Here is a 27,663-nt window from a genome sequence, read left to right on the forward strand (position 1 = left end):
AGCCAAGCCTTCGAAATCATCATGATCTAGTTCTGTTAAAATGCATGCTCCTAGACCTCATTAAAGTGAGTAAAGAGCACTAAGTTGAAGATCAACATTGTATCTAAAGTTGCATTAAATTGTTTTCCTATGGTTGGGTGGGGTGAAAAATAAAATTCAAAAGTTTGTATTGACCTAAATAAAATAGTAAATAATAATTCAGTAAATGAACAAAAATTATATTTGCAGCTGTTGTTTTGAGCTGCTTGTTTACTTGCAGGTTTGGGTGGGACTGAGGGGGCCGAGCAGTCACCCATGGTGATAGCTGATTTAGCTCCGCCCCTGCTCACAACGGGTTTGGCAGCTGCGCGGGGCCACGTGACCGCCGAGCCGTCAGCTGATTGAGGTTTGAGCTGCGAAGTGTTGAACACGTGAGTCCCTGTCTGCCAAAAGCTGGATAAATTTAGTTGTTGAGGAGTGTAAGTCCAAGTTTTGCCTTCTCATTTCAGCCGAAGTTAGTGAGCAAGTTGTCTAAAGCTACTTTGTTTTATCCTCTGTGGTCTTTTAACAACAACAAAACAAAAACACTTAAGCTAAAGTAAGTATTCACATAAACAAGTCTTACTACGACTAAAATGTGACTTCTTTTGACTTAATAAGTAAACCGAGTCACTCTTTAATAATAATAATAATAATTTAAAAAAGTCTTTGAATCTTACAGACGCTAATTGGTGTTAATTGGGTCCAGTCATGGAAGAAGACACTGAAGGAGAGCAGCAGCTTCTCCACCACGCTCAACAAGGAAACTGTCTCCTTATCAAGAAGCTGCTTCAGTCGAGAATGGACAAAAACATCTCGCTGGACATCAACTGCAGATGTATGTATAGGGGTGGGGGGTTGTGGGGGTTGTTCACAGCTGAGAGAGTGATGGTTTCCCTCTTTCTGCAGCCAGGTGTAAAAGCACCTCAGGATGGACAGCTCTCCACCTGGCCTGTAGCTCTGGTCACAGGGATGTTGTGGAGGAGTTACTCAAGGTAGGAGCCACATGAGCCTAGCATTCCTTTGGTGCCATAGTTTAAGATAATCTTATGTGTAGCCATTTTGGTCAAACTACTAAAGTAATATTATGGACATTTTTATGTGGTATCGTGAAATGTTGAGATCTGAGTATTTGTTGTGACTACCACATAAAGTATTTTTGCACAGTTGATGTATGTTTTAAAAAAAAAAATCACAGTTCCCAAATTGTATTAAAACTCATTTTATTGGATGCAGCTTAAAAGACAAAAGGATACCAACTTGGTTCAAACTAGTTGAGAAATAAGGACGTTATGGTGATTTTAGATGGATTAAAAAAATGTGCAAACTTATATTGTTTTAAGGCTTCATAAGCCTGAGCATGCATCAGGATGCTTCATAAGCCACTTTTGGATCAACAGATTGTCATGAAAGTTGCACAAAATGTAGGAGAGTATAATAAATTCCTACTTTTTATGAAATCCTATATGTCCGATGTGACTTTTAATCGCTGGAATCTGAGCCAAAGATTCAAACAGGCAGGCACAAATGGAAAACATGCCTGTCCCAGTGATCAGGGATTGAAACACACAGACTTGAAGTCTTTATTGTGTTGACTAATGCTGATTAGCTGTGGCAGCCATCTTGAATTGAGTTGGCTCCAAATATTAATGAGTTTTTGAGGTATACCCAGGGATTATTACCTGAACGTTTTTAATCTCTACAGTCGTTCATGAAATATTTTATCCAACAGAGTTGAATTTAAACGGTTAATTGCCAAGTTTTTAACAAAGTTCTTAGGCAATCTTTAAAAGCCCAGAATATGTGTTGGGGATCAGTCTCAGCTACTACCACACTAAGTTTTCTCATCATTTATGTAAAATGGACAGAGTCACGGCCAGTTATGTGTTTTTACGTTTCATTGGCTGCAGCAGCCATTTTAAATTGTGTTAATTCTAAAAGTTAACGAGTAGATATTCATCCAGTGACCACTTTCTACATGTTGCATTAAAATTTGTCCAATGATCCACAACCTACACTACATTGCCAAATTATCAGAATCAGGTGTTCCAATCACTTCCATGGCCACAGCTGTATAAAATGAAGCACCTAGGCATGCAGACTGTTTTACAAACGTTTGTGAAAGAATCGGTCACTCTCAGGAGCTCAGTGAATTCTAGTGTTGAACTGATAGGATGCCACCTATGCAACAAATCCAGTCGTGAAATTTCCTCGCTCCTAAATATTCCACAGTCAACTGTCAGCTGTATTATAAGAAAATGGAAGTGTTTGGGATTGACAGCAACTCAGCCATGAAGTGGTAGGCCAAGTATACTGACGGAGCGGGGTCAGCAGATGCTGAAGCGCATAGTGCGATCAGGTCGCCAACTTTCTGCAGAGTCAATCACTACAGACCTCCAAACTTCATGTGGCCTTCAGATTAGCTCAAGAACAGTGCACAGAGAGCTTCATGGAATGGGTTTCCATGGTCGAGCAGCTGCATCCAAGCCGTACATCACCAAGTGCAATGCAAAGTGTCGGTGCAGTGGTGTAAAGCACGCCACCTCTGGACTCTAGAGCAGTGGAAGCGCGTTCTCTGGAGTGACGAATCGCGCTTCTCCATGTGGCAATCTGATGGACGAGTCTGGATTTGGTGGTTGCCAGGAGAACGGTACTTGTCTGACTGCATTGTGCTAAGTGTAAAGTTTGGTGGAGGGGGATTAAGGTGTGGGGTTGTTTCCAAGGAGCTGGGCTTGACCCCTCAGTTCCAGTGAAAGGAACTCTGACTGCTTCAGCATACCAAGACATTTTGGACAATTCCATGCTCCCAACTTTGTGGAAACAGTTTGGAGCTGTCCCCTTCCTCTTCCCACATGACTGTGCACCAGTGCACAAAGCAAAGACATGTATGGTAAAGTCTGGTGTGGATGAACTTGACTGGCCTGCACAGAGACCTGACCTCAACCCAAAAGAACACCTTTGGGATGATATCCTGATGCATGCTGCACCTTTGGGATGAATTGGAGCGGAGACTGAGAGCCAGGCCTTCTCGTCCAACATCAGTATGTGACCTCACAAATGCGCTTCTGGAAGAATGGTCACAAATCCCCATAAACACACTCCTCAACCTTGTGGACAGCCTTCCCAGAAGAATTGAAGCTGTTCTACCTGCAAAGTATGGACCAACGTCATATTGAACCCTATGGATTAGGAATGGGATGTCACTTAAGGCCATATGCGAGTCAAGACAGGTGAGCGAGTACTTTTGGCAGTATAGTGTATTTTGGTAACAAACACGAGCCAGAAACATTATCTGCCTTTGCCTTTCGGTGACGGGCAATAAATCCACATTCAGTCGATGTCTTGTATTAAACAACCATAACTTTTCTACTCTGATTTATTTGCAGGCAGGGGTGGATGTGAATCTGCAGGATAAGTTGGGTGACACCGCTCTACACAAAGCAGCTTCTACTGGAAGAAAGGTATCACCAGCAGCACAAAGCCACCTTCAATATTTTAATTATCTTCCATTAGGAGCATCAATTGATAACAAGTGATGATCACTGTCTGTTCTTTGGATTTTAAAGGAGATTGTTTTGTTGCTGCTCCGGTACGCTGCCTGTGCCAGTATAATCAATGGGACGGCACAGATCCCCAAAGATGTCACACAAGATGATGAAATCATTACCATGCTCGAAGGTACAAAATCCCGTTTCCTTTGTTTTTCAAGGGTGTTTGCTTCTCATTACAGAAGCTCAGCTGTCTTTGGTCTCAAGTACTGTTTTTGTGCAGCTGCAGAGAGGAGGGAGATGAGACGACGGGAGGAGAAGCTTCTGGAAGCTGCTAGAGAGGGGGATCTCTCCACTCTGTCTAAATTGGTTAGCGTCTGACCTTTCTAAGAACTTTGGGTGAATATATTACACTTTTCGAGGATCTGTCAGCCTTCTGTAATAGGTCATAGTGAAGGGGCTTTCACAGATGCCAGTTGTCTTGGAGATGTTGTGAGAAACGCACAGATTTATGCTGCTCCCGGGATCTTTTCTTTAATTCTGAGGTTTGGGCCTTAAACCCCAAAAACAAGACTGTGCGCCAGTCCTTCTATTTTATACATTTTCTTCTGGCATTTGCTGAATTTCAACTGTTTTGTTTTGTGTTAATTTTGTTGTTAGTTGATATGTGAGAATTTGTTTGCCTTGGTTAACCGGACCTCTGTTCTTCAGCTCAGTGGGAAAGAGGCTCCAGATATCCACTGCAGCGACGCCCTGGGGAATACGCCTTTACACTGTGCGACCTACAGAGGGCAGAAGCAGTGCGTTATAAAGCTGCTGAAGTCTGGAGCCTGCCCAATCATTAAGAACAACAATGGTTTGTCATTAATCATGTTCTTTATAGTTATAGAGAAGATTTTTGTTAATATTTACTGTTTAATGTTGCAGATCAGACGGCACTGGACCTGGTTCCTACTGAAGACCTGAGACGTATTGTAGCAGCCTATCAGAAGGTGAGAACAAACAATGTGTAATATCCATCTTCCTTTGATTTACCGGTACAAGGGTTGCCTGTATTAAAAGTTCCACATTTTCATTATATTTTCATATAAATTGCTTCTTGGAACGTATTATTTGTGGCAGGTGCACGGTCTTGCTTGAGTGTGCAACTTTGAATGCGATTCCTTTTTAAATTTGTTTTATTTCATTGTTCTCAACAATAAAAACCTCATTTCTCATTGTCTAAAATGCAAAGATGGTTGATTCTCTGCGTTTCTTTTCTTCTGTTTTTGTATGCATGCTCATGAGTTCTGATGACTGAGCAGAAAACTCTTTACAAGTCAGCAGTCCTTGCTCTGGGCTGGATGTTTGATAAGCACAGCTTCAGGAAAGCATTTTGTATAGTCACGGTGCAAATGACTAAAGGGTTACAATTTGAGCTGCTGAGAAAATTAAAAATTTGTCATGCGTGTTCACTTTAACGTGAACTGAGCCGAGCCTTTTTGTTTCTCTCTCTAGGATGTGGCAGGTGGAGTGCAGAGGGTCGAGGGCCCTCTTTGGAAGGTACACAGATGTTGGAATGTCTTTTCATCTGCTATTTTTGTTCAGCCTGTAATTCATCAAGGTTTCTTTTTGTCATTCTCATCCCATGTGGCACATATGGTGGAACAAAATTGTGTACGCAGGGTCCCAGTTCCATCCAACAAAAGTATACATTGTAAAACAGTAAGATCTAAGATATGAACTAAGAAATCCACTAAGCACTAATGGTACAAAAACAATACGCCGAACAACAGCAGCACAAACATGAGTCTGTGTGAGCAGATGAGGACTAATGAACACAGCAGCATGAAATAAACCAGCAGCATGAAATAAACCAGCAGCATGAAATAAACCAGCAGCATGAAATAAACCAGCAGCATGAAATAAACCAGCAACATGAAATAAACCAGCAACATGGATAGTCAGCAGCACATATCAACAATCAAGTGACGTTACAGCGATTTTCTTCTTTTTTTTTTTCACCGTGATATTATCCTGATTAGGGATTCATGAGTCTAACAGCCTCAGGTTAGAAGCTGTTCCTCAGTCTAATGGTTCTGCACTTAATGCTCCTCAACGTCCTGCCTGAGGGGGGTGGGGTAAAAAGTGTGTGTGCTGGGTGAGTGGGGTCCTTCATGATGCAGGTGACCCTCTTCCTGCATCTAGAGGTGTAAATGTCTGTGATGATGGGGAGACTGACTCCAACAGTCTTCTGTGCAGCCTTCACCACTCTCTGCAAAGCTTTTCTTTCTGCAGCTGTGCAGCCTCCATGCCACACGTTGATGCTGCAGCACAGGATGCTCTCCACTGCACACCTGTAGAAGGAGGTGAGGACTGAGCTTCTCAGACCAGCTCTTCTCAGCCGTCTGAGGAACTGGAGTCTCTGATGAGCTTTCTTGATCAGGCTGGTGGTGTTGTTGCCCCAGCTGAGGTTGTCATTCAGGTGCACACCCAAGTACTTTTAACTGGAGACCACTTCCACTGCAGATCCTCCTATGTTGGGTGGAGGGGTGGGGATAGTTGTGTTCCTTCTGAAGTCGACGACCATCTCCTTTGTCTTCTTTGTATCTTCTGAAGCAGAGCGTTATGTTGCTGGCAGTTGTCAATTGGTGGGGGGGGGGGGGGGGGGGGGTTGTTTAGGAATGGCTACGCTTGTTGACAGGGGGCTCAGTAGAGCGTTCCAGCACTAATGCTAGGTCTGAACTGCTTATCCTATTGCTACAATCTCCGCTCCACCTCCAGAAGTAGTGGAACTGGCGGCTGCGAGGGGGATCTTGTGGGCAGGACTCTGGGTTCTGTAGACAGGGCGGGGTGCCCTCCTTGGATAATAGTAGGGGAAATGCTGTAGATATGTTACTGCACAGTCAATAAGTACATTGTTATAGTGCTGGGTTTATTTATTCCATATTTTCTGTTGGTCTTAAAAATGCTTTGCTGCTCATCAGCGCACCATGCACATCTTTTATAAAGAGAGCTGCTATGTTGTTGTTTTTTTTAAGAATCCATGTTAGACCAACACAGTCATTTTGTTTGCACAAGTGTTAGGCCCACAGACTTTGCTGGACGAGGCTGATGGATAAAACAGATCTACTGCAGCATGGGGCCAGGAGAGAATCAAGAGTGAAACAATCAATCAAATATGATGATAGTTTAATCAATCCCTCATTCAGTAAACTGAAGTTTTACTGATTTATGCGCTTGTGTAACGTTTTAAATAACTGACACATTTCAATACGTTTTTTTTTAAGTTGCCGCTTTTGTACGTTTATAGTGATTGGCTATTATAAAACCAGCTGCTTAATATTGTCTGCTCCTCTTGTTTTCAAACCACTTATCAGGAAATGGACTTCTTAGGTGTCAGGCTGGTAGATCCACAGACGTATATATGTAGACGCCCCATTGAGCGCTGAATCGTACGTCGACGTCGCCACCATTTTAAATGTTGGTCATTTAATGCAAAGAAATGGACAGAATTTCATAAAGCACCGTTCTACAATGTGTTTTAGGTTGATTGCCTGTCATTCACACGCACTAATATATATGGAAAACTAACAGGCACTAAAGACAACATTTGTAACACGTTACAAATGTTGTCTTTAGTGCCTGTTTGTTTTCCCATATATACTATATTTTCTGGGGTATAAGTCAGTTTTTTTTTTTACATAGATTTGTCAGTCCTGTGACTTATACGCTGAAGGGACTTGTATGCGTTTTTTTTTGTTTTTTTTCCCATATTCGTAACACAATTTTTGGCTGACGCTTTAAATTTCAAAGAACTGCAACAGCGAGTCCTCCTGTGCACGCTCGCTTCACTCAGCTAGTGCAGGCAGAGGAACACTGGAGAATTGGCATCTATGGATGGATGGCGCCACGTTGCCCAGGCGAAATGAAGCTGTGTTGACTATTAAAGTGCATTTATTAAGAAAAACCTAAACTGAGACACACCTTTGCTATAATGTCGAGCAAACAAATAATTGTTTTTAAGTTTTAATCTTGTTAAATTTCAAAGAACTGCAACAGATAGTCCTCCTGTGCATGCTCCCTTCACTCAGCTGGTGCAGGTAGAGGAATGTTGGGAGAGCTAGCGGCTCTGGTTGCGATGGATGGATGAATGGATGGCGCTGCACCACCCAGGCAAAATGAAGCTGTTTTGACCATTAAATAAACGCATAATAAACGAGACGGCTCAGAGGTGACGCATAATAAATGCGACTTATACGCCGGAAAATACGGTATTAGTGTGTGTGAATGATCAGTGATCAGTTTAAAACACTTTGCAGAGCGGTGCTTTATGAAGTTCTGTCCATTTCTTTGCATTAAATGGCTGGCAGTTCTGCCACATTTAAAATAGCAGGACACTCTGACGTACCGCTGCAGCAGGCCAGCCCGCTCAATGGGGCGTCTAGTATTCATATATGTCTATGGGTAAATCATTAAAGTAATTGCTTGTTTTGGTGCATACTTCATTTGATTGGTGTTTGACATTCAGGAACGTTTTATTTTCTGGGCACGTTTCCTGAACAGTATTTGCATTGTGATGTGGCTCGTTGTCCTACTTGGTGAGACGACAGTCTGTTTGGATCAAAGCAACATCTACAGCCGCAGCAAGAGCCAAGATTTTCACATGGAACATTACTTAGTAAAGTCTAGTTTTTTGTAGATATTTAAGGTTTTTATGTTTTTCTTTGATTGTAAAACAACTGAAATGATGTACCTGTGAATGTGATGCACATTTTTAAACATTGCTTGCTGTATCTTTGACAGAGCTCACACTTCCTTGGCTGGCGATCTCAATGGGTGGTTGTAGAAAATGGAACCATCTCTTGGTACCCCAGAGAGTGAGAGAACAGACACAGTCCTATCCAACTGACCATTTTCAGGGTTTTAATGCTCATTTTTGTAATGTACGTTTTAGAACTGATGCACGAGATGGTGTTAGAAAACAGGGATCGAAGTCTCTTACACACGCGTATTGCATGGTAAGTAGTTGGTGTCATGTATTATGATTCTACAGGACTCCACGTCCATAACAGGTTTCAGTTGTGCTTGGACTCAACCTGAAATATGATGTTTGATATTTGGAACAGCAAACATGTTCCTGACCTGTTTGTCATGTCAGGTTAAACCATGGGATCATTGCTTCTTCATGCTCCGGTGCTTCGATGACTCTGTCCATCATTTCAAGGTTCCATCAAAAATAGATTCATTGGCAGCAAGAAAAGTGAGATTAAAAAACCTTCTCTGCTGCTGCTATACGACCTGTGTCTGCAGACATGACTGCCCAAATGAACTAGCAAGTAAATTATGTTTATTTGTGTGCTTAGAAATGGTTGGATGCCTTGGAGGAGCATGCATGCTACAGCACTCGTCACTGCACTGGAGACCCGATTATTTACGATGCTGGTGGTGATGCTGAAATGAAAAACCTGACTCAGGCTTTTCAAGTAGGCTTTGTATCACACGAACACACATGTGGTTTAATAGCTTTATTTTTTTTTTTACTGCTTATACATTTCAGGAGAATTTTGACTGCTCTTGACACATCTAGATCGGATAAACCGCACATACTGTGTGTCATTTGGGAGTAAACAATGGATCCTTGCATTCCCCAAAAGCTTCTTAGAGATTCATGGAGCTTCTGATTGTATGTTGTGATTGCTCTTTTTAAAGCTTCCAAGCATCAGCTTGTCTCCATATTTCCTAATTAAGGATTTTAATACAGCACATTAAGTCATCCGAGACAGTTTATTTCTCTGCGGTCCTCCACTGCCTAAAAGTTAGTCTTTGTATGAAGATGCAGAGGTTGCCACAGCTCAAGTGCCCCTCTTGCCTTCTTCTCTCGCAGGCAGCCAAGACCTACCAGCAGAAACTGGAGAGTGAAGTCTCAATATTTGAATCCATGGTGAAGAATGAGGAGCACTTTGGTAGGTAATGAACAAATCCTTGTAGTTCATTTAGTGTCCAAACTTTTTATTTTTGTAAAACTATTGAAGTATTTAGAGACGTTAGACAAGATGGCATTAAATTATTATATTGGATGCTTTATGTCAACGCAGTTTGTAAGAGAAGTTCAGTGTTGTTCCTGAACATGGCAGACTGAAGAGGCGACCACTCTACCGCAGTTACAGATGCACCAGTTCGAAAAAAAAGATCATCAGCTATTTTGATCTATTGATAACTAAGGGTTATACAGGTGCTGGTCATAAAATTAGAATATCATGAAAAAGTTGATTTCCATCCATTATCTTTTACCCGCTTCTTCCATTTTGGGTCACTGGGGTCTCCAGTGCCCATGTCCAGCAATCATTGTGCGAGATACACCATGGACAGGTCGCAAGTCCATCACAGGGACATATAGAGACAAATGAGACCCAACAACCATTCACTCTCTCACTCACACCTACGGACAATTTAGTTAAAGTTGATTTATTTCAGTAATTCCATTCAAAAAGTGAAACTTCTATATTCATTCATTACACACAGAGTGATATATTTCAAATGTTTATTTATTTTAATGTTGTTGATTATAACTGACAACTAATGAAAACCCCAAATTCTGTGTGTAATGAATGAATATAATATACATGTTTCACTTTTTGAATGGAATTTTTGAAATAACTTTTTCATGATATTCTGATTTTATGACCAGCATCTTTATATTATTTTGTGGTTTCCACTTAACTTGAGTGCATAGAAAATATCTTAAGGCTTCAAAAATTAAAGTTCACTTCAAGAGTTATTTTCTCCAACAGAAAATAAATGCTTCTCATCTGTCTGAAACCCAAAGTCTGTGATCCACGCTTCAAGTATTCAGAAACATTAATACTACTACTACTGCTGCTGCTGCTGCTGCTGCTGCTACTACTACTATTACTACCAATACTATTGCTACTAATACTACAACTACTACTACAACTACTACTACCACTATTGCTACTACTACTACAACTACTAGTACCACTATTACCACTACTACGATTACTTTAAGGCTGTCAAAATAAAAACAGTAAATCTGTGAATATTCATAACATGTTTTTAAGTATTTTATGTATATTTAAATAATTTATATAGTTTAATTCATTGAAGTAAAATACCTAAACAAATTTTGCCACACCCTACTAAATGGTCTACTGTACTGATCAGTTATTGGGTAATCGTAAAAATAGTCTCGGATACTAGTTTTCATTCATTTGTACTTGCAGTATATGGTGTCGGTTCGCAACAAGATGGCATATCGATGCACTTTAAAGGGAAACCCTACTTTCTTGAGCTGTCGCTTGGCAACTGGATGTCTGACTGAGCATCACTGTTATAAAGAAATAAAAATTTTAGGCTAATAGACATCTATGTCATGGTTTTTTTTTATATTTATAGCGCTAGCTGCACCTCTTCTACTGAAAGCCAAAGAGACGAGTGAGCTTTCAAGTAAAACGTGTGACGCTCTACAGTTGTGCTTTGAACTGCTGTCTAAACAAGAGGAGGTAAGAGGAGTTTCCTCGTCATATTTTATGTTAACTAATCTACAGCCACTGAATTATTTTGGGATCACAAACTTCACTGTTAACCCCACAATATTTCATGCACTCTAATGTTTTCTTGTATGGTCTGTTGTTGTGTTTTTATGACTGGAATTACCTCTTCTTATTTAGATGTGATGTTTTAAAACTTCTGGTGCTTGATGTTATTTGCTCCCGCTCATTGAACGTGTCTAGATCTTTTCATTGATTCTCTTACACGTGCACACATGCGCACGTTTTCCTGTTGGTTGTTTATATTACCAGTATACTGAATGATTATAAAATCTTCAAGCCCCTTCCCTTTATTCCCTTGTGCCCATCATATTTAAACTTATGTGCATGCTTACGTGTCTCTGTCCACCCGTCTCAGTGGCTGTGTTCTGCCCTTGTAATGTTGGGGGGGGGGGGGGGGAGTACTGGAATGGTGCGATAATCACTGGCATGTCTGTAGGAAGGACATAGGAGAGATCTGTTTTTATGCTTGGGTCTGCATTCGGCTTACAGATCAGAGCAGACGCAGACAACACACGCACACACACACACACACACACACACGTGCACACACTGTAAAACCCTCTGAATTGGATCCTCACCCTCTGCTTTGGGGGAAGAGGCTGTGTGTGCATTGAGTGAGGGAACTCGAGCGCTCGCATATTCACCGACTTAAAGATGCACGTTTTCACCCCCACTTTTTGAAAGTGCATGCTCCCATCCACATGCTGAAGCATCCTCACACAGGAGAAAGAAGAGGCAGAGACGGCGCTTTCGTTCAGCGCCCGAACAGGTAAAAGATTTGGCAGATTTTCTCGTGTGTATTCTTAGATTTTTTTCCAGCTGGTGATCGAGAGAAATGCTGTTTGCTGTGGGCTCATCCCAGCCGACTTGGTGCGAGGCATTTGAAGTTGAGCGTCAATTTATTCTGACGTTTGTAGCCTGTTGTTTACTCTGAGCTTTGTTTTGAAGCGTGTGCACCGCCAACGGCTTTTCATCAACGCGCAAAGGTCATTCCTTTGGTTTTTAATCATCTGATTTTAACATGATAAATTGGGTGTGTTTGAAGTGCTGCTGCGCGCCCCACTACTCATTTCATTTCCTAATGAGATCATCTTAAGTAATGAATTCAGTCGAAGGATGAGCGTAGACGGGCAGGGATTAATATTGCACAGAAGACTTGAACATAATACTCGTCAATTTGCGTTTAAATGGAAGATTTGTGGTTAACTATCTGAATATAATGGCTGCTCTTTCTAGAGCCTAAATCTTAATATTGGAGTGTATCTTGGCATGCGTGAAAGTGTTCTGATGCCAAATCATTGAGATGGAAATTCATAAGGAAGGCACAACCAAAAGACTGAAGAGATCTACTGCAGTTTTATCAGTAGAAAAGGTCCAAATTAGTTTTAAAAGCTTCAGTGTAACAAAGAAATGTCTTAACAGGCATGCAGCATCCACTGCTCCACACTTTAACTGGATTATATTTCCTACACTGCTGAGATTGCTAGTTCTAAGCTGTATTAAGTCTAATCTCACTATTTCATTGCCTCACCATAAATGTAACTACTAGTGACACTTGGATGTTTGTTTTGGGTGCATAAAGCATGCAACAGAAGCACATGTGCTGTTGTACTTGGACTCTGAGCTGCAGGAGGATTGTAGCACAGTGAAACAACAAATGGTTCAAAAGCTTTTACAGCAATTACAGTTTTGCCCCTCAGCATTGTAGACGTGACCTAAATCAGCAGCTGTTGCAGCCACTTTATACAAATGCAGGACGACGAGCTGGTAAATAAATGGTATTTCAAGCAGAGAAATTTCTGCTGCTTGTTTAGTTTTGTGGATCAGTCTAATTTAAAAACTGAGCTGCAGAACGTCGAGCTCAGGCGGACACTGTCACAGATTTATTGACCCAACAATTCGCCGTTTGGCAGGCAACATAACATGCCTGTCAGGAAAACAAATAGAGGCGCAGAGCTTGAGATCACTTAGTGGTTGCAGATGAGCAGATCTTTGTTTCTGTGAAGCCATGATGTTTGTATATTTTTTTTAGCCGTAATTTGTATTAAAAAAACAAACAAACTGGAAATTGGTTAAAAAGAAGCTGCTGCTGTTTTAAAGCTTCTGGTATTAAGGGAAATAAACACTTTCATATAGTTTTTAACCTTAGTTTTATTTTTGTGCAAATGATAACTTGATTTCTTGCTTAAGAGATGCATTCTTTACTTTCTTGACTTTCTGACTTGAGCAGTTTGGTGTACAATTACAATAACGTAGCACATTTAAAAAAAAAAGTATATTTTTCCCTTCGAGATTTTCCCTCTCCAGCACAGAGGTGAATTAAACATTACTCTTTGGGGTGTTGGCCAAGAAGAAGAAGTTTGTGCCCAGGCGAGAGGATGGAGAGAGAATGAAAGAGCTGGCTGTGATTGTTGCACAACAGTGGATGGGCTCTTGTGCAAAGTGCCGACGGTTTCTCAGCATTATTCACCTGCCAAGTGAGCACATTAAAAATCTTGAACGACCACCGCAGAGTTTTAGTTTACACGTTTCCATGGTGATATCGGAGCGATGTATACGTTTCTCTGGTCGTGATTAATTTTTCATTTTGATTTTTATTATTGTCTATGGATGCATGTCAGATGTTTAGCAACATTTAAATGGTTGTCCGTCTGTCTGTCTTCTAACATATAAAGCCCTCAACAACCTAGCTCCATCTTATATTACAGATTTTCCTAACAGAGCACTTTGCTGTCAGTCCTCAGGCTTACTTGTGGTTCCTAGAGTTTCCAAGAGCAGAATGGGAGGAAGAGCTTTCAGGCTCTCCTCTTGTGGAACCAACTTCCAGTTTCTGTCCATAAGGCTGACGCATTGTCCAGTTTTAAGACTGGGCTCAAGACTTTCCTTTTAGATGAATCCTATAGTTAGGGTTGGCTTGTTATGCTGCTATAGGGTTAGACTACTGGAGGACAGATTGACCTAATTTCTTAAAATGAATTGTTTCGAATGAATAGTTTGCGTTTGATACTACAGAAGCCCCTCGCTACTTCGCGGTTCGTTTATTACAGACTCGCTCTATCGCGGTTTTTCAAAATAAGATTGGACATGACACTTACTTGGCTTATTGATGGATGAGCCGCATGATCGGCGTGGAATTTTTATTCAAAAATGAGTGGCTGGAAAAAGATGTTCAGTGCTCCTGTTAGATTCTGCACTGGGCAAACAACACAGTAATTAATGTTTAATTTCCATTTCATTTTACAACAGTACATTTATATTTGACTACCGTATCTTAAGGGACCCCTTCAAAAATTACTTTTGAAATCCCCGGCTAAATTCCTCGACAGGAGCAATAAAATGAGGACAAATGCACTGAAAATTAGCTTTTATCCTGCAGCCATCTGGGCATTAAATGCCACATAGCACCTACGCTGCAATAACAATGTACAATGAATGTATAATAACCATGTGCAGATGTGCAATAACTCCTTAATGTGCAATAGTGTGCTGTGCTGTATATTGTTCTTTTTATTTTGCAAAGCGTTTTTTATCTTTCACATTTTGTCTTTTACATGTCTTTGGCACCGTGAGGGAAAACTTAATTTCTTTGTATTCTTACGATGACAACCAAGTCTGATAATCTCTGAGATTCTGATCATAGCGGTTATATGGCAGATCTTTTTGGAAAGATTTATCAGCAAACATTTGTCATCTCGGACTCATGCTTTACATGGGATTGATCAGCACTACAACTAAATCTTACTCTTGTTATTTTGAATCAACCGTTTTTCTGCAGTAGAACAGGAAAGTGTTTCAGGTCATCGTGGTACATCAGCTAGATGAAGTGAGAAACGGCTGAAGGGGTCTTTTCTTTCTAGATTGCATGCTTTCTTCATAATTATAATGATGGTGTTTGCTATAAAAGTGAGATAAATAAATGATTCACACATAGTTAATCGTTTCAATGTCAGTTTTTATTGTTCAATTGGTTATTAGACTGGAAATTATGAATAGCACGTTAATCTTTTACTTTCCTGCCTAAACCTGCTTGTACAAATTTAAATAGATCATTTCCCAGAGGTTTGTGGCCAAATCTATATTTGGAATTACAGCAATCTAACAGAACTGCTTTCAAACTCAGTGCAGGTCTGTGTTAAGATTCTGGGCCACAGATGCTCTGCAATGATTTATTGGTGTTTGGAAGTTTAAGAGACTTTTTTTTTTTATCCTGCTGCTATTTAGTTCATCTCATAGGCTCTAAACCGGAGTCTGGTGAGTTAATCAAATGATAATGACTGTCAGTCTAACATTTAGCACGTCTTCATTTTGCTGCAAAATCAGCCCTGTTGTGTTGAAGCATGAACTCCCGAAGATCTGTTGTATATTTCAGCAAAAACATCAATTTTAGGTAATGCGTTGGAACCATCACGTATCAGACTTGTTTAGTGCATCCCAGAGATCGGGTGATAACGCCAGTCACTGCTGTGTTCCTCAGAACAACACTTTTGAAAGGTGGCAAGACACATTTTCATGCTAAAAGTGTTTGCTGATGAGGGAAAACGGTTTCCCTGATTTTTATGCCTTGCTTTCAACACAACAGCTTTATAAACTAACTGTTCAAAAGTATTCTGTTTGAAATCATTTTACATATTTAGAGATATGAAACATGCTACAATACTATAGCTGAGACGGCTGCCTTGTATTTAACTGCACAGTCAGTGTAGTTCTTGGACTTGGAGTTGGTAAACATTCATTATCATCAGACTTTTACCATCGAAGCCACTGGAGGATTGTCCTGACTGTTGTTTAAAAACCCTTAAACACCTAAAACTTTTTAAAATGAAGAATTCACTTTAGATCAGTTTACGTCTCGACTTCACTATACACTTAGTTTAAAGACTATTTTCAATCTTGAACCCACTAGAAGGAACAGTGCCAGGCAGTATTTTTGAGTAGTGCACACTTTATGAAATTGTATTCATTTGTACCCATCTGCTCATCACAGACTCATGTTCAGGCTGCTGTTGTATTGTTTTACATTATTAGTATTTAATGTATATCTTAGATCTTTTAGCGTACCCTTTGGTGTTTGTTTAGCGTATATCTTAGATCCTTGTGTACAGTTTCTTTTTATAGTTTATATTTTGGAATTTTTGTGTGTAACTAGGATCCTGAGTACATAATTTCATTCCACCTCATGCACCACATGTGATGGCTCAACAGTAAAGATACTTGAACTTGAAACAATACTGCAGATGTTGAAGACTCAGAGCTTTTCAGCCTCCGTCCAACTCTCGGGCTTTGGTTTGCAGTCTTTGATTTACAACAGGATTTACAAGCCTCTGTTGAGTCGTCAGTCTTCCTCGAGGCTACCGAGCAAGGCTTTTCAGAGGCCAAAGCTGTGCTCCAGTTTTTGTGACCGCAGCACTTTGTTTGATTTCAAGTGACCCCCCCCCCCCCCCCAAATAAATTTGTAAATTGAGTTAATCTATTTAGGTTGATTAAGAAAATGTAGACAAACGTGCATAATTTCTCATCAGCTCAAGATAATTTAACAAAACTTGAAACACATGTATTATCCCTAGATGGAGCATTGTATGCATTTCATCAGCTCAGCTTCAAGGTCACAAATCAAGGTCAAATTTAAAACAAGGTATTTGCTTGTCTAGACTATAACTTCTTAGCAGTTCAAGATAGTTGAACAAAATTATGTACCTCTACTACAGTGTGTGTTTTTTCCCTATCACCCCAGCTTCAACCTCCTAGGACCAGGCATCCACATATGCAAGAGTTTGTGTCTTAGGAGGTTAATCAAGGTCAAAGGTTATACAAGGTCTCTGCTTGTCTAAGCCATTGCTATAGATTGCTGTATATAATTAGTCAACAGGCTTACAATATGCCATATAGTATTCTTATTAGTTTTGTCTCTTTGGTTTATTTAGTGCAGGTTGCACTCCAGCTGCAGACGATGGGAAACGTTGATCTGTCGTATCCCACAGTGGCCTCGCTCAGGTTGCTCTGAAAGGACACCTAATCCTGGGCCACAGAGCTTTCTGAAACGGGGGTGTATGGTTCCACCAGAAAGAAACTAGATCGGTTTGCAGTGTTTTAAACGATGACCTGCCATCGGCACCACCGGGACACGCACCGAACAAGCAGCTCACTGCCCATGTGTTGCTCAAACTCCAGTTAGGAATTTGGAAGCATTGTTGATTTTTACAGTTCAGATGAATGCACAGAAAAACGTTGGCTTGGTATCAATGAACAGATTCTTGCTGTCTGTGTTTTATCTGTCTTCTCGTCCTGTGCCTGCAGGTGTGGAGCCTAAAGGTAGAGCAGGAGGAAGAAAAGAACAAAGCTCTGACAGAAGCTCTAGAAACTTTAGCAACTGAGCGCCAAGAGCTCAAACAGTCCTTGAGTAAGATTAGATCTTCCAACCTTTCTACCCTTAATGAAGATGACTTCTACGATGCTGTGTCAGGTCAGTGACTCTCAGATGAGCAATTAATTACATGATAAATCCCTGAAATACACATTACTGGTACAACAAAAGTAATTCGGTGTCTCTTCTTCAGAATGTTTTTTTTTTCAACTAATATTCAATAATTTATACTCTAACATGGTGCTTTACTGATAATTCAATTATACTGACACATTAGCCAGCACTCGTCGTTAAAATGAGTCTTTTTTTGTTTGTTTTTGGAGCCAGAACTTCTCAAGCAGCATCAAAATGGATGTAAATCCTCTCACACAGCATGATCCTTCCACCACCATGTTTAAACTTTGGAGTTGTGCTCAAAGTAAAAAAAAAAAAAAAGTCTTACCCATATTATCTTTTTTATTTTCCTTAGTTAAAGAGCAGTCTTATGTTTACTACTTTAATCACATTTATTGAAGTTACTGTCAAAGTTAAATGCTCCCTCCAGGTAAGTCTTTGCCTCAATCAGATTAATTTAAATTCTGCTCTTGTTCGTGGGTGATGGTGCGATGCAGCAAGAGAAGGATGGATATTTGGGCGGTTGTTTTAGTCTCTGATGGTAGAGAAGGAGCTGAGCTGAAAGGTTAAGCTCCTGATTTTCTGGGCCATCTCTTCCAACCCTCACCTGTGGTTACGACATATGGATCATCTCCAGAGCTCAAATACATAAAGCTGTAGGGTGATTCATCTGTAGGGTGGCAGAGTTTAGACAGGGTGAAGATCTCTGTCATCCTTGAGAATCTCATGGGTAGAGCTCCTCCTCATCCAAAGGAGTCGGCTGATATAGTTTGGGCACCTTCCCATGGAGGAAACCCAAGGGTGGATCCAAAACACAGTAAAAAATCTATTTATCTCTGGTTTGGAAATGCCTTGGGATCCCCCAAAATGAGCTTGGAGAAGGATGTCTAGGCTTGGCTCATTGACCTGCTGCCCTGCCTCCATGACCCAACCCTCATCGATTGATAAATAGATTAATCAATTGATGGATCCATGGAGCCACTGGAGTCAAAATGAGCTTAAACGTTTTAGAAATGGTTTTAAACTTTTTCCTTATTTCTGCTTCGCTACAACATCACTGTTTCTACAAATGTGTGCAATATCTTTGTTCACACACGGATGTGAGGCTTTCTATTTATATATCCAGTCAGTTGAGTTTATCTTATTTACTTGAACATAATTTATAAATAAAACAAACAAACACGAAGTGTACATTAATTATCATTAATAATTATATATAAAAATGCATGGTTTTGGTGAGTAAAACGTTTATGATTTAGGCACATTTACATCTACCTCGGCCTGTGTCGCTGTTCCATGAACTTCAGTGGACATGTGTATGTGTTCATAGATCTTTATTGAAAATATATATATATTTTTTTTTTTTTAATATCCAGAACAATGGACTCTTATGTTTGACTGGCGTATGCAATCCATCTTGTGTATGAATCCTACATTATTCTCCTCTCCTTTGTTTCTGTGACAGCACCTTTTAATGCCGCTAACCGTGCTCCATTGAGGCGGAGTTGTGTTGAGCAAACAGTGTTGCAGGAAATGAAGCCTCTTTGTGTCCTCTCATTGGAACACAATCCTCAGGTGGGGTTTGGCCATCAGCCAAGAGGCGGAGGGAGGACGCAAACACTTTAATTTTGAAGCATATGCTGTTTAGATAGCAAGAGCTGATGATCCAGGTCATCTTAAAGTAGGATTTCCAGATGTTTTGCTGGAGCTAACACCTGCCGCCCTGTCATCGTCCCACAGAGTCTGAGTCGGAACTCTCTGTGAGCGGCTTCCTGTCGGTGGCCAGCTTCTCCTACGAAGAGGACGAGGACAGAGATCCCCCCCTGCAAAACAGCCTCCGCCATCCTAGCGTGCACAGTGGGGCTGCCGGAATGTCAGGGGACGGTAACCATGGCAACCAAGCAGCCCAGCACAATGGAGTGAAGAAGCACAGGTAGGACACGCTCCAGTTCTGATGCCAGGCGTGTTTACCGGTTTAAATGATGCGAGACGGGGTGGAGCTCAAGAGTCTTGCTGAAAACCTGGACAGGGTCACATCTGTGTTCCAAATGATTTTCACAGCTGGACTCAGTTCATTAGAACTTCAGATTTTAAGTTGATGGGATGCTACGTAAAAATGTCTCATCAAAAGCCTCTGACGTCTGGCAACATGAGTTGTAATCCAGTAGGCAGAGGGGGAGTAATGAGATGCCACCTTTCCACAAAGTCTGTTTTTTTTGTAGTCAGGGTTTTTTTTGCCTGAGACACTCGATCCACAGAGAGTAGTCTGTTTTATTTCTGCTTAATTCCTACTTTGCAAAGAAATGATCACATCAGCACTTTTTTTAATTAAAATCTTACATTCTCTTAGGAGCCTGGGTTTGTCTGGGCCTCTCTTTATTGATTCAACAGGTGATTCATAAATAATTTAGCTTCTACTGGTTGGGAGAAGAGTCTGAGGACAGAGCTGGCTGGGAGACTGTTTGCATGCAGGTGATGGTGTGTATGCATGTGTATGGTGCCGAGTGCAAAATGTAAAATCACATATTTTAACATTTTATTTTACACACAGCACCCAGTGTGTGCATCAAAAATATGAGGAATCAGTTTATTTAATTTTACTTAAGTCAGTCAAAAGCCTCTTGTCATGTGTAGCTGCATATGAGCCCCTAGACTTTTTTCTTTTTACTGTAAATAGACATTCTATCCCATGTTTCTTTATTTAAAAAAAATTACCAAACACCTCGCCTTTCAGGTTTACATACTAATTTAATTGATTAATTTATTACGTCATAGACTGTCAGCTCTATAAAATAAGGATTTTTTTTTAAAGCTTGCAGACTATTATACAAAGCTCACAAATTGCCTGAACAAGTCCAGCGTTGTTTAGTAATTATCTAGAAAATGGGACGTCTCGGTGTTTAATGACATAAAAATCCTTTGCTTAAATACATCTTAGAGCAAAGGGAATTGGAACAAAACTAGGCCAGAAGTATATCCTGCACGCATCACTGCTCTGCTCATCGTACAGATGGAGCTAACCCCCCCCGCTCTCCCCTCTCCCTGCCTCTCTGTTTATTTAGCTGAAGTAAAGGCTTTTATGTGTGCAGCCGCTCCAACACTCTGTTTGGAACAAGAACACCATCTGCCTCGAGCTCGTCTACCTGTAAAACACTACATACTACAGATGTCAGAAAGACTATTAAAGAACCAAAGTGTACAATTTATAATAATACCAGAAATGTTTTTATCATCCGGGGTTCTTTTATTCATAAAGAACACTTCAAAGAGCGTAAAGTTTGTATTGAAACCTACCGGCAGTTGTACATCTGTTCATTTGTGCTGCATGAGGCTTGAACTTAACTTACAGGTATCAGATGACTCGTTTTCCTCCGAATGGCTTGTCAAACACTGTTTGCTCTGACAGGTTTAAATAGTCTAAGCTCACACATTGACAAAATAATGACTTTATTGTGTAGTTTACTCAGTCTGGGCCATTAAAAATGAGGTTTAAAGTGAAAAGGAGAGAGGATGATTTACAAAATGTAGATTCAAATGCCCTGGCTGTCAGCTAACACAAAAAGAGTACCATAATTTCTGGACTATAGAGTGCACCCGAATAAAAGCCGCGCATACAAAATGAAAACAAAAATAATTTTGTACATATATATAAGCCGCATGTGTTCACGTTGTAACATGAGATATTTGCACAGAAAGATTAAAAAAAATTTTTTTGGTTAAATAAGTACAGGTAACATACACAAATATGTACAGTTAATGTTGTTTTTTTTTCTGAACAATATATTTAACACAGCTGGTTAAAAATAAATAAATGCAGTAGCTTATCAGGAAAAGTCATTGATCACTATGTGCATCTTCCTCCTGTGCACTAAAACCTAAAGTCATCTTCTTCAGTGTCAGGTTTGAAAAGCCTCCAAAAAGTGTCATCACGCACGTTCTCAGTCTCTTTCATTGTCCAAAAAAAATACGGTAGTCTTCTAGGAAGTCATTGATCGCTAACTTTATATTCCTCCTGCTGCGAACTTGTGCTCCGCAGAGCAAATGTTGCGCTGCGCATGCAGGGGAGTCCCTCCCGTTGCTTTTCATTGGTCCACTGTGACTTGCTCGGCAATTTTATTGGTCAGGTTATTTTTTTTACCTTTTTCATTTATACAGGTAGTCTCATTGAGTCATGTGGACCCACTCCCCAGGAGAGATGTGTATTGGGCAGCTATGTGAGCGCCAGGGTGTGACGAAGCTAAATGTTTATGGTGGCAGGAAGCTCATTAACTTGTAAAAAAAAAAAAAAAGAAATAAAATAGAAAAATCCACAAATTATCCACAGCTTTGAGTAAGCCGCAGGGTTCCAAGCCTGTGAAAAAAGTAGAGGCTTATAGTCTGGAAATTACTGTATTTCTATGTATAGTTGATGTGTTATTTTAATTTTATCTTCACAATATAGGATGTCGTCATCTTTGTAATTTTTCCTACAGAACATCTCTTCCAGCTCCCATGTTCTCCAGGAATGATGTGAGCATCTGGAGCATCTTGAAGAAATGCATTGGCATGGTGAGAACAGACCAGCTTTAATCAGATTACCTCCGTTTTAACTTGCCGTCTAAACTGATCAGATACTCTATTAAACATTTAAGTTTGTTGGAAAGGAGCTGTTGAATATTGAGCAGGTTTACGTTGAGGAATTCAATTTAATAAAATGAATTTAGATCTATCTAGTAGGTATTTTTTATTTTCTTGATCTAGGTCAAACTGTTCCACCTGTTTCTGCAACTTGGTGTCACTGTCATCGTACATGGCTTTGTAGTAAATATTAGCACAGAGGCTTTAAGTAATCCTTAGCCAATAATCTTCTTACACCGGCTTTCATAAAATGTTATGAAGCTTCTTTTACCAACTCAAAAAAAAAAAAAACCTAAACTGAATCCACTGTAGATTTCAGCATTCGTTTTACAGAATCAACGTACACAATGTTGAAATATTAATGTTACAATGCCATTTAATTTAATCATTGTGAAATAAAATTAATTGGGCTAGTCTGATATTCTTTATTAACTTTAATGTTTGTTTTTCCTTTAATTCTATAATTTGGTCTTCTATCAGCTGTTAATTTATTTTTTTAATGTACACATAGATCATAATTACTGATTGAAATTGGCCAGTTTTGCTGTTTATTGTCTTACTGTGAATTTGACAATGACCTTTCAGACTTCTTTAGTCCTGATCTTGAAAAGACCGTACAGTTGCACTCAATTTTACAGATTTGGCAACATCAGACTTCATCACCTCCATTTTTTTTTCTAACTAGAAAAAAAAAACCTCATCCCTTTTCTCCTGTCATGAAAACCATTTTTTCCACCACAGTGAAGGATGATTTCAAAGAGCGTGAGGAGCCAGTGTTTCAATCATCTGACAACTAAGGAAAGTGGCTCTGCTTCAAATGGCAGTCTGTCGAAGCTACGGCCAATTGTTACGCTACATAATCAGTCTTTTTCCTAATGCCACCTTGTGCATCACTTATTGGGTAACCTTTACATTTGTTACAGCGTCAGCTGCGTGCGTTTGCCCCTGTTCAGACGTGGAGCTTTTAAACAAGCAACTTATTCTGTTAATTTGGCTCTTTCTCTTCAACACATGCACTTTTCTCTCAAGATGTTTTTATAAACACTGAACGGTGCACGATCTGTGCATCCCTAACAAGTAAATGTCTCATTTGCTTCTACCTCTGATCACTCTGATCTTCTGATTTTTATTTTTTCCCCGTTTTTACCCACTTTAAATGTGCTTGTCAGGCAAAATATCACATCACAGGCTTCAGATAATAGTTGCAACAAACAGAATGTGACGTTTTGTTTCTAACTTGTATCTCAACGTAAATGCGTACCCCATCGTCATGTGTTCCCAAATCTTCTCCCATGCAGGAGTTGTCAAAGATTGCCATGCCGGTGGTATTTAACGAGCCTCTGAGCTTCCTGCAGCGACTGACGGAGTACATGGAGCACAACTACCTCATCCACCAGGCAAACGCTGCAACAGACTCGGTGGAGAGGATGAAGGTACCTGCCATACGTTATTTATTCGAATCAAGCCCAAATATTCTGCTCATTCGCTTTAATTTGCAGCTTTTTTAAATAAATCTGGTTAATCCCGTCAGTGTAATCTATAATTAGGTTATGATTAAGCCGTGCTCTGTAGTGTGTTGCAGCTTTTGCTGTGTCAGCTGTAGCATCGCAATGGGAGAGGACGGGGAAGCCCTTCAACCCACTGCTGGGGGAGACGTACGAGCTGATCAGGTATGAGCTGATACGCTAACGTGTTGTTAGCACTTTGTTAGTGGACTTACTTTGCTGATCATTTCTGTTTACACCAGAGAGGATTTGGGCTTCAGGTGGGTGTCGGAGCAAGTGAGTCACCATCCTCCAATCAGTGCCTTTCACGCTGAGGGTCTCGAAGAGGATTTTGTCTTTCATGGTTCCATATATCCCAAACTGAAGTTCTGGGGAAAGAGCATTGAAGCTGAGCCTAAAGGAACCATCACACTGGAGCTGCCCAAGTCAGTAGATTCCTTTGAATTGAACTTGAGTTTCTGATGCGTTTCACTTGCTGATTCTTAACCTTTTGCAGATATAATGAAGCATACACCTGGACAAACCCCACCTGCTGTGTCCACAACATCATTGTCGGCCAGCTTTGGATCGAGCAGTACGGAAACGTGGAAGTGATCAATCAAAAGTAAAATGTTTATTTTATTTTCTATTTTTTGGGGTTGTTTTCCTTGTTTTGTGTGCGCAAATGTGCTTTCCTGGTTTATCTACATGCGCAGACGCTCTGCAGGATATTTGTAATCTACTTTTGGATCGTGTTTATTGATCTTGGAAGCAGAAACTGGGGCAGCTGCCATTAGAGCAGAGGAGAGTGAGCGGGATGACGACTGTTTGAAAATCTGCAGAGAGAGACGAGTGGAAGAGTTAAACGGGCTGTCACTGTGTTTCAGGACTGGAGAGAGATGCAGCATGACGTTCAAGCCCTGCGGCCTTTTTGGAAAAGAGCTCCATAAAGTTGAGGGATACATCCAGGATAAAAGGTATCGACGATTTGTCGTTTGTCATCGCTTTGTCGTTTTTAAAAAGACGTGATGCGGTTTGCTTTGAGATTATTTTAATTAAGAGATGTCTCCTAAAGCTGGGATTCATAAAATCTATTAATTTTTTTTTACATGTTGCAGCAAAAAGAAGCTCTGTGCAATCTATGGCAAATGGACCGAATGTTTATATGCAGTTGATCCCGTTACTTATGATTCCCACAAAAAAATGGATAAAAAGAATGCAGAGGACAAAAAAAGCAACAAGGAGGTGAGTTTTTTTTATTTTTGTCTGTTTGGTTCAGATGGTTTAGCCACGTGTAAAACATTAAAATGGATTCAGATAGATTGTTCCAGACATGTTGCAGAAATTGTCATAACTCCTTTCTGGATTTAATCTCTTTCTTTAATCTCAGGTTTAGAGTCAGAGTCAGAGATTCTTTATTGTCATTCGCACTTCATGTGGTACATGTGGTGGAGCGAAATTATGTACACAGGGTCCCAGTTACATCCAACAATAAAATGTAAAGGAAAAACCGTGATAACATCTAAGATATGAACTAAGAAAAGCATGAACTAAATATACACCAAGCACTAGTAGCATAAAAACATTACGTCAAACATCAACACAAACAGTTTACTACCTCTTAATAGTAAGATCAGGGCACTGAGGGTGATGAGATGCTTTTTGTTTCTGGAATTTGTGCCGTATGTTTAGGAGTTCGTCGTTCTGCAGAATAATTTGAGATGTACACACAGTACTACTTTGGTACAGATTCATAATATACAAAATAATAAATCCATCTCGTCAACGAGGACACCAAAGCCTCAGCTCTAATTGCAACAGGAACCCCAGCAATTCTTTTACTTTTTTTTAACATTGTAGACATTGTGGCATCTTCCATCCCTAACAAGGAAACTACTTTCCATCCGTGAAAACGTTTCACATTTCTCTTACCTCAATTAAAACACCTGCTTTTGTCTGCTTTTATCAAAGTATGATCAAAGTGCTTTCAGTTCTAAGGTGATTTCTGAGCATCCAGTCTGCAGCTTTTTTCTTTCTGCTGCTAATGAAGAGCTGGGTGAGCCACAGACCAGAGACCTTTCCAGTTGCACCATGACAACCTTGTTGCTATGGATGCTCTTAATGCAAGGTGTCAAGATCAAACTTATTAAGCAAACTAACGTTTTAAAGTGATGCGCCCAGTTGATTCAGCCTGTGTATTGTTTTACTCTTTTTTTTTTTATCGCCGTGCACTGAACCGTTTCATTTAGTCTAGAAATAGTTTTGCTGCTTGTATTTTGCTGTTGACAAAATTGTGGGTCTGTTTTTGTAGCCTCAGAGCAGCGTTAACGAGTCCGAAGAGATTCCTCCACCTGACGCCGAGACGGTCCAAGTCATCCCTGGAAGTGAGCTCATCTGGAAGATCACGCCTCGACCAGAAAACTCATCGAAGGTTCGTAACGGCACGAGGAGAACCTTCATGGGAGGGCGGTGTTGAGCGGTTTGTGCTGAAGTGGTTTTTCTGTGTTGCAGTTCTATGCGTTCTCTACCTTCACTTTGCAATTAAATGAGCTGAGCAAGAACATGGAGGGAGTTCTTCCTCCCACAGACAGCCGCCTCAGACCTGACATCCGGGCCATGGAGAATGGAGATATCGGTATGGTGTTTGCTCCTGACCTGACTTTCTGTCATGCTACAACCGCTTTACTTCATCTCCGACTGTGCTGAGATTTTTTAAATTTGTGTTGTAGATCAGGCAAGCACAGAGAAGAAGAGACTCGAGGAGAAACAGCGGACAGCCCGTAAGAACCGCTCTAAATCAACAGAGGAATGGAAAATAAGGTTAGTTACTGAAAGTTGCTGTACGCGGTTGCTCATTTTCTGGTAGTAGTTCTGGTTGAACTTGCTGTCTCCTTGTTATCAACCATGCATTTCAATTTCCATTTACTGTGAAGGAGTTCTGCACTTGGCCCAAGGTTTGGTTCAAAGCTTTGATTTAATCTCCAGCATACATGTCAACCCCTTTGGATGTTTACCTGTATAGTGAGCTTCAGAAATCTGTAAAATTTACAAAAATGCTCTAATTCTCACACGATACAACAGAGGGGCGGCGGAGCAGGCACACTCTGAGAGGACGAGGACGAGGGAGGAATCTTTGCATTTTTTTACAGGCCGGATCTGAGACTAAAACTAAATTTGAAGCAGAGTCTTTTGAAAATCCATTAGACTTTCTTTGAACATCTGTAGTCATGAAAAATGGGGAAACGTTAGTATAATTTATTAAATAATCCAGTAATATTGATAATCTGTAGGATTTGACATGTATGCTGTGGTTGTGGTTTGCTCTGGTGTGAAGTGCTGCACTACACCACCATCCTCAGGACAAAATGCACAACTGCGTGTTCTTTCTGGACATTTGGTTTCAAAAGGAAGAGCAACTACATTTTCCAGCTATCTCGTTACCTTTTTCTGCGTGTGAGAGTTTGTGAATGTTTTATCTTGGTTACTTGGTTATCACAGTGTTTAATTTAAATCACTGGTGTCTGTGCTTTTCTGTTTTTATGATTTTGCTTTATTTATTTATTTATTTTTTGTAGGTGGTTTCAACAAGGACCCAACCCACACAACAAAGCTCAGGACTGGCTCTACGTGAAAGGCTATTGGGACAGGGATTATACTCAGCTGCCTGATATTTACTAAAAACCTGAAGAAAATAGCTTGCACAGATCTACACATGGATTCCTATGTTTAACACCTTTAAACATAATCTTCTGCACTGGTGATCATACATGGTTTGCAACAAAATAATGGACTCTATGTAAAATGGTAATGTCAGGTTATACGGAAGAAGATTAGGGCCACAGTGCAATTCCCCCCCCCCCCCCCCCTCCAACTATTCTAAGATTAAAGTAAGACTTCTGAGTTTAAAGTCAGAATCCATCTAATTCTGACTTTTTTTTCCTCAGAATGAAGAGTTCTCAGAGTCAGAGTTCTGACCTTTTTCTCAAAATTCTGGTTTTAATTTATCAGAATTCTGACTTTTCTCAAAA

General features: G+C 40.3%; 1 protein-coding gene across 1 annotated transcript; it reads left to right on the plus strand.

Moving 5' to 3' along the window:
- The first annotated feature begins 382 nt into the window (after window positions 1–382).
- LOC119415067 (oxysterol-binding protein-related protein 1) lies at window positions 383–27,482 on the plus strand. The gene is made up of 29 exons (XM_037682204.1): window positions 383–410; window positions 489–577; window positions 701–856; window positions 928–1,013; window positions 3,405–3,479; window positions 3,585–3,696; window positions 3,790–3,875; window positions 4,218–4,362; window positions 4,434–4,498; window positions 5,004–5,048; window positions 8,292–8,365; window positions 8,443–8,506; window positions 8,647–8,748; window positions 8,852–8,971; window positions 9,373–9,451; window positions 10,902–11,008; window positions 17,354–17,519; window positions 19,275–19,467; window positions 22,007–22,082; window positions 23,450–23,584; window positions 23,724–23,821; window positions 23,899–24,081; window positions 24,153–24,260; window positions 24,523–24,612; window positions 24,754–24,880; window positions 25,947–26,066; window positions 26,147–26,270; window positions 26,365–26,455; window positions 27,211–27,482. The coding sequence occupies exons 3-29, from the start codon at window positions 730–732 to the stop codon at window positions 27,311–27,313; spliced, it is 2,901 nt and encodes a 966-aa protein (XP_037538132.1). The 5' UTR covers window positions 383–410; window positions 489–577; window positions 701–729; the 3' UTR covers window positions 27,314–27,482.
- The last annotated feature ends 181 nt before the right edge of the window (window positions 27,483–27,663 follow it).

This window comes from Nematolebias whitei, chromosome 9 (assembly GCF_014905685.2).
Source record: "Nematolebias whitei isolate Nwh7 chromosome 9, NemWhi1, whole genome shotgun sequence".
In the NCBI taxonomy this organism is placed as follows: domain Eukaryota; kingdom Metazoa; phylum Chordata; class Actinopteri; order Cyprinodontiformes; family Rivulidae; genus Nematolebias; species Nematolebias whitei.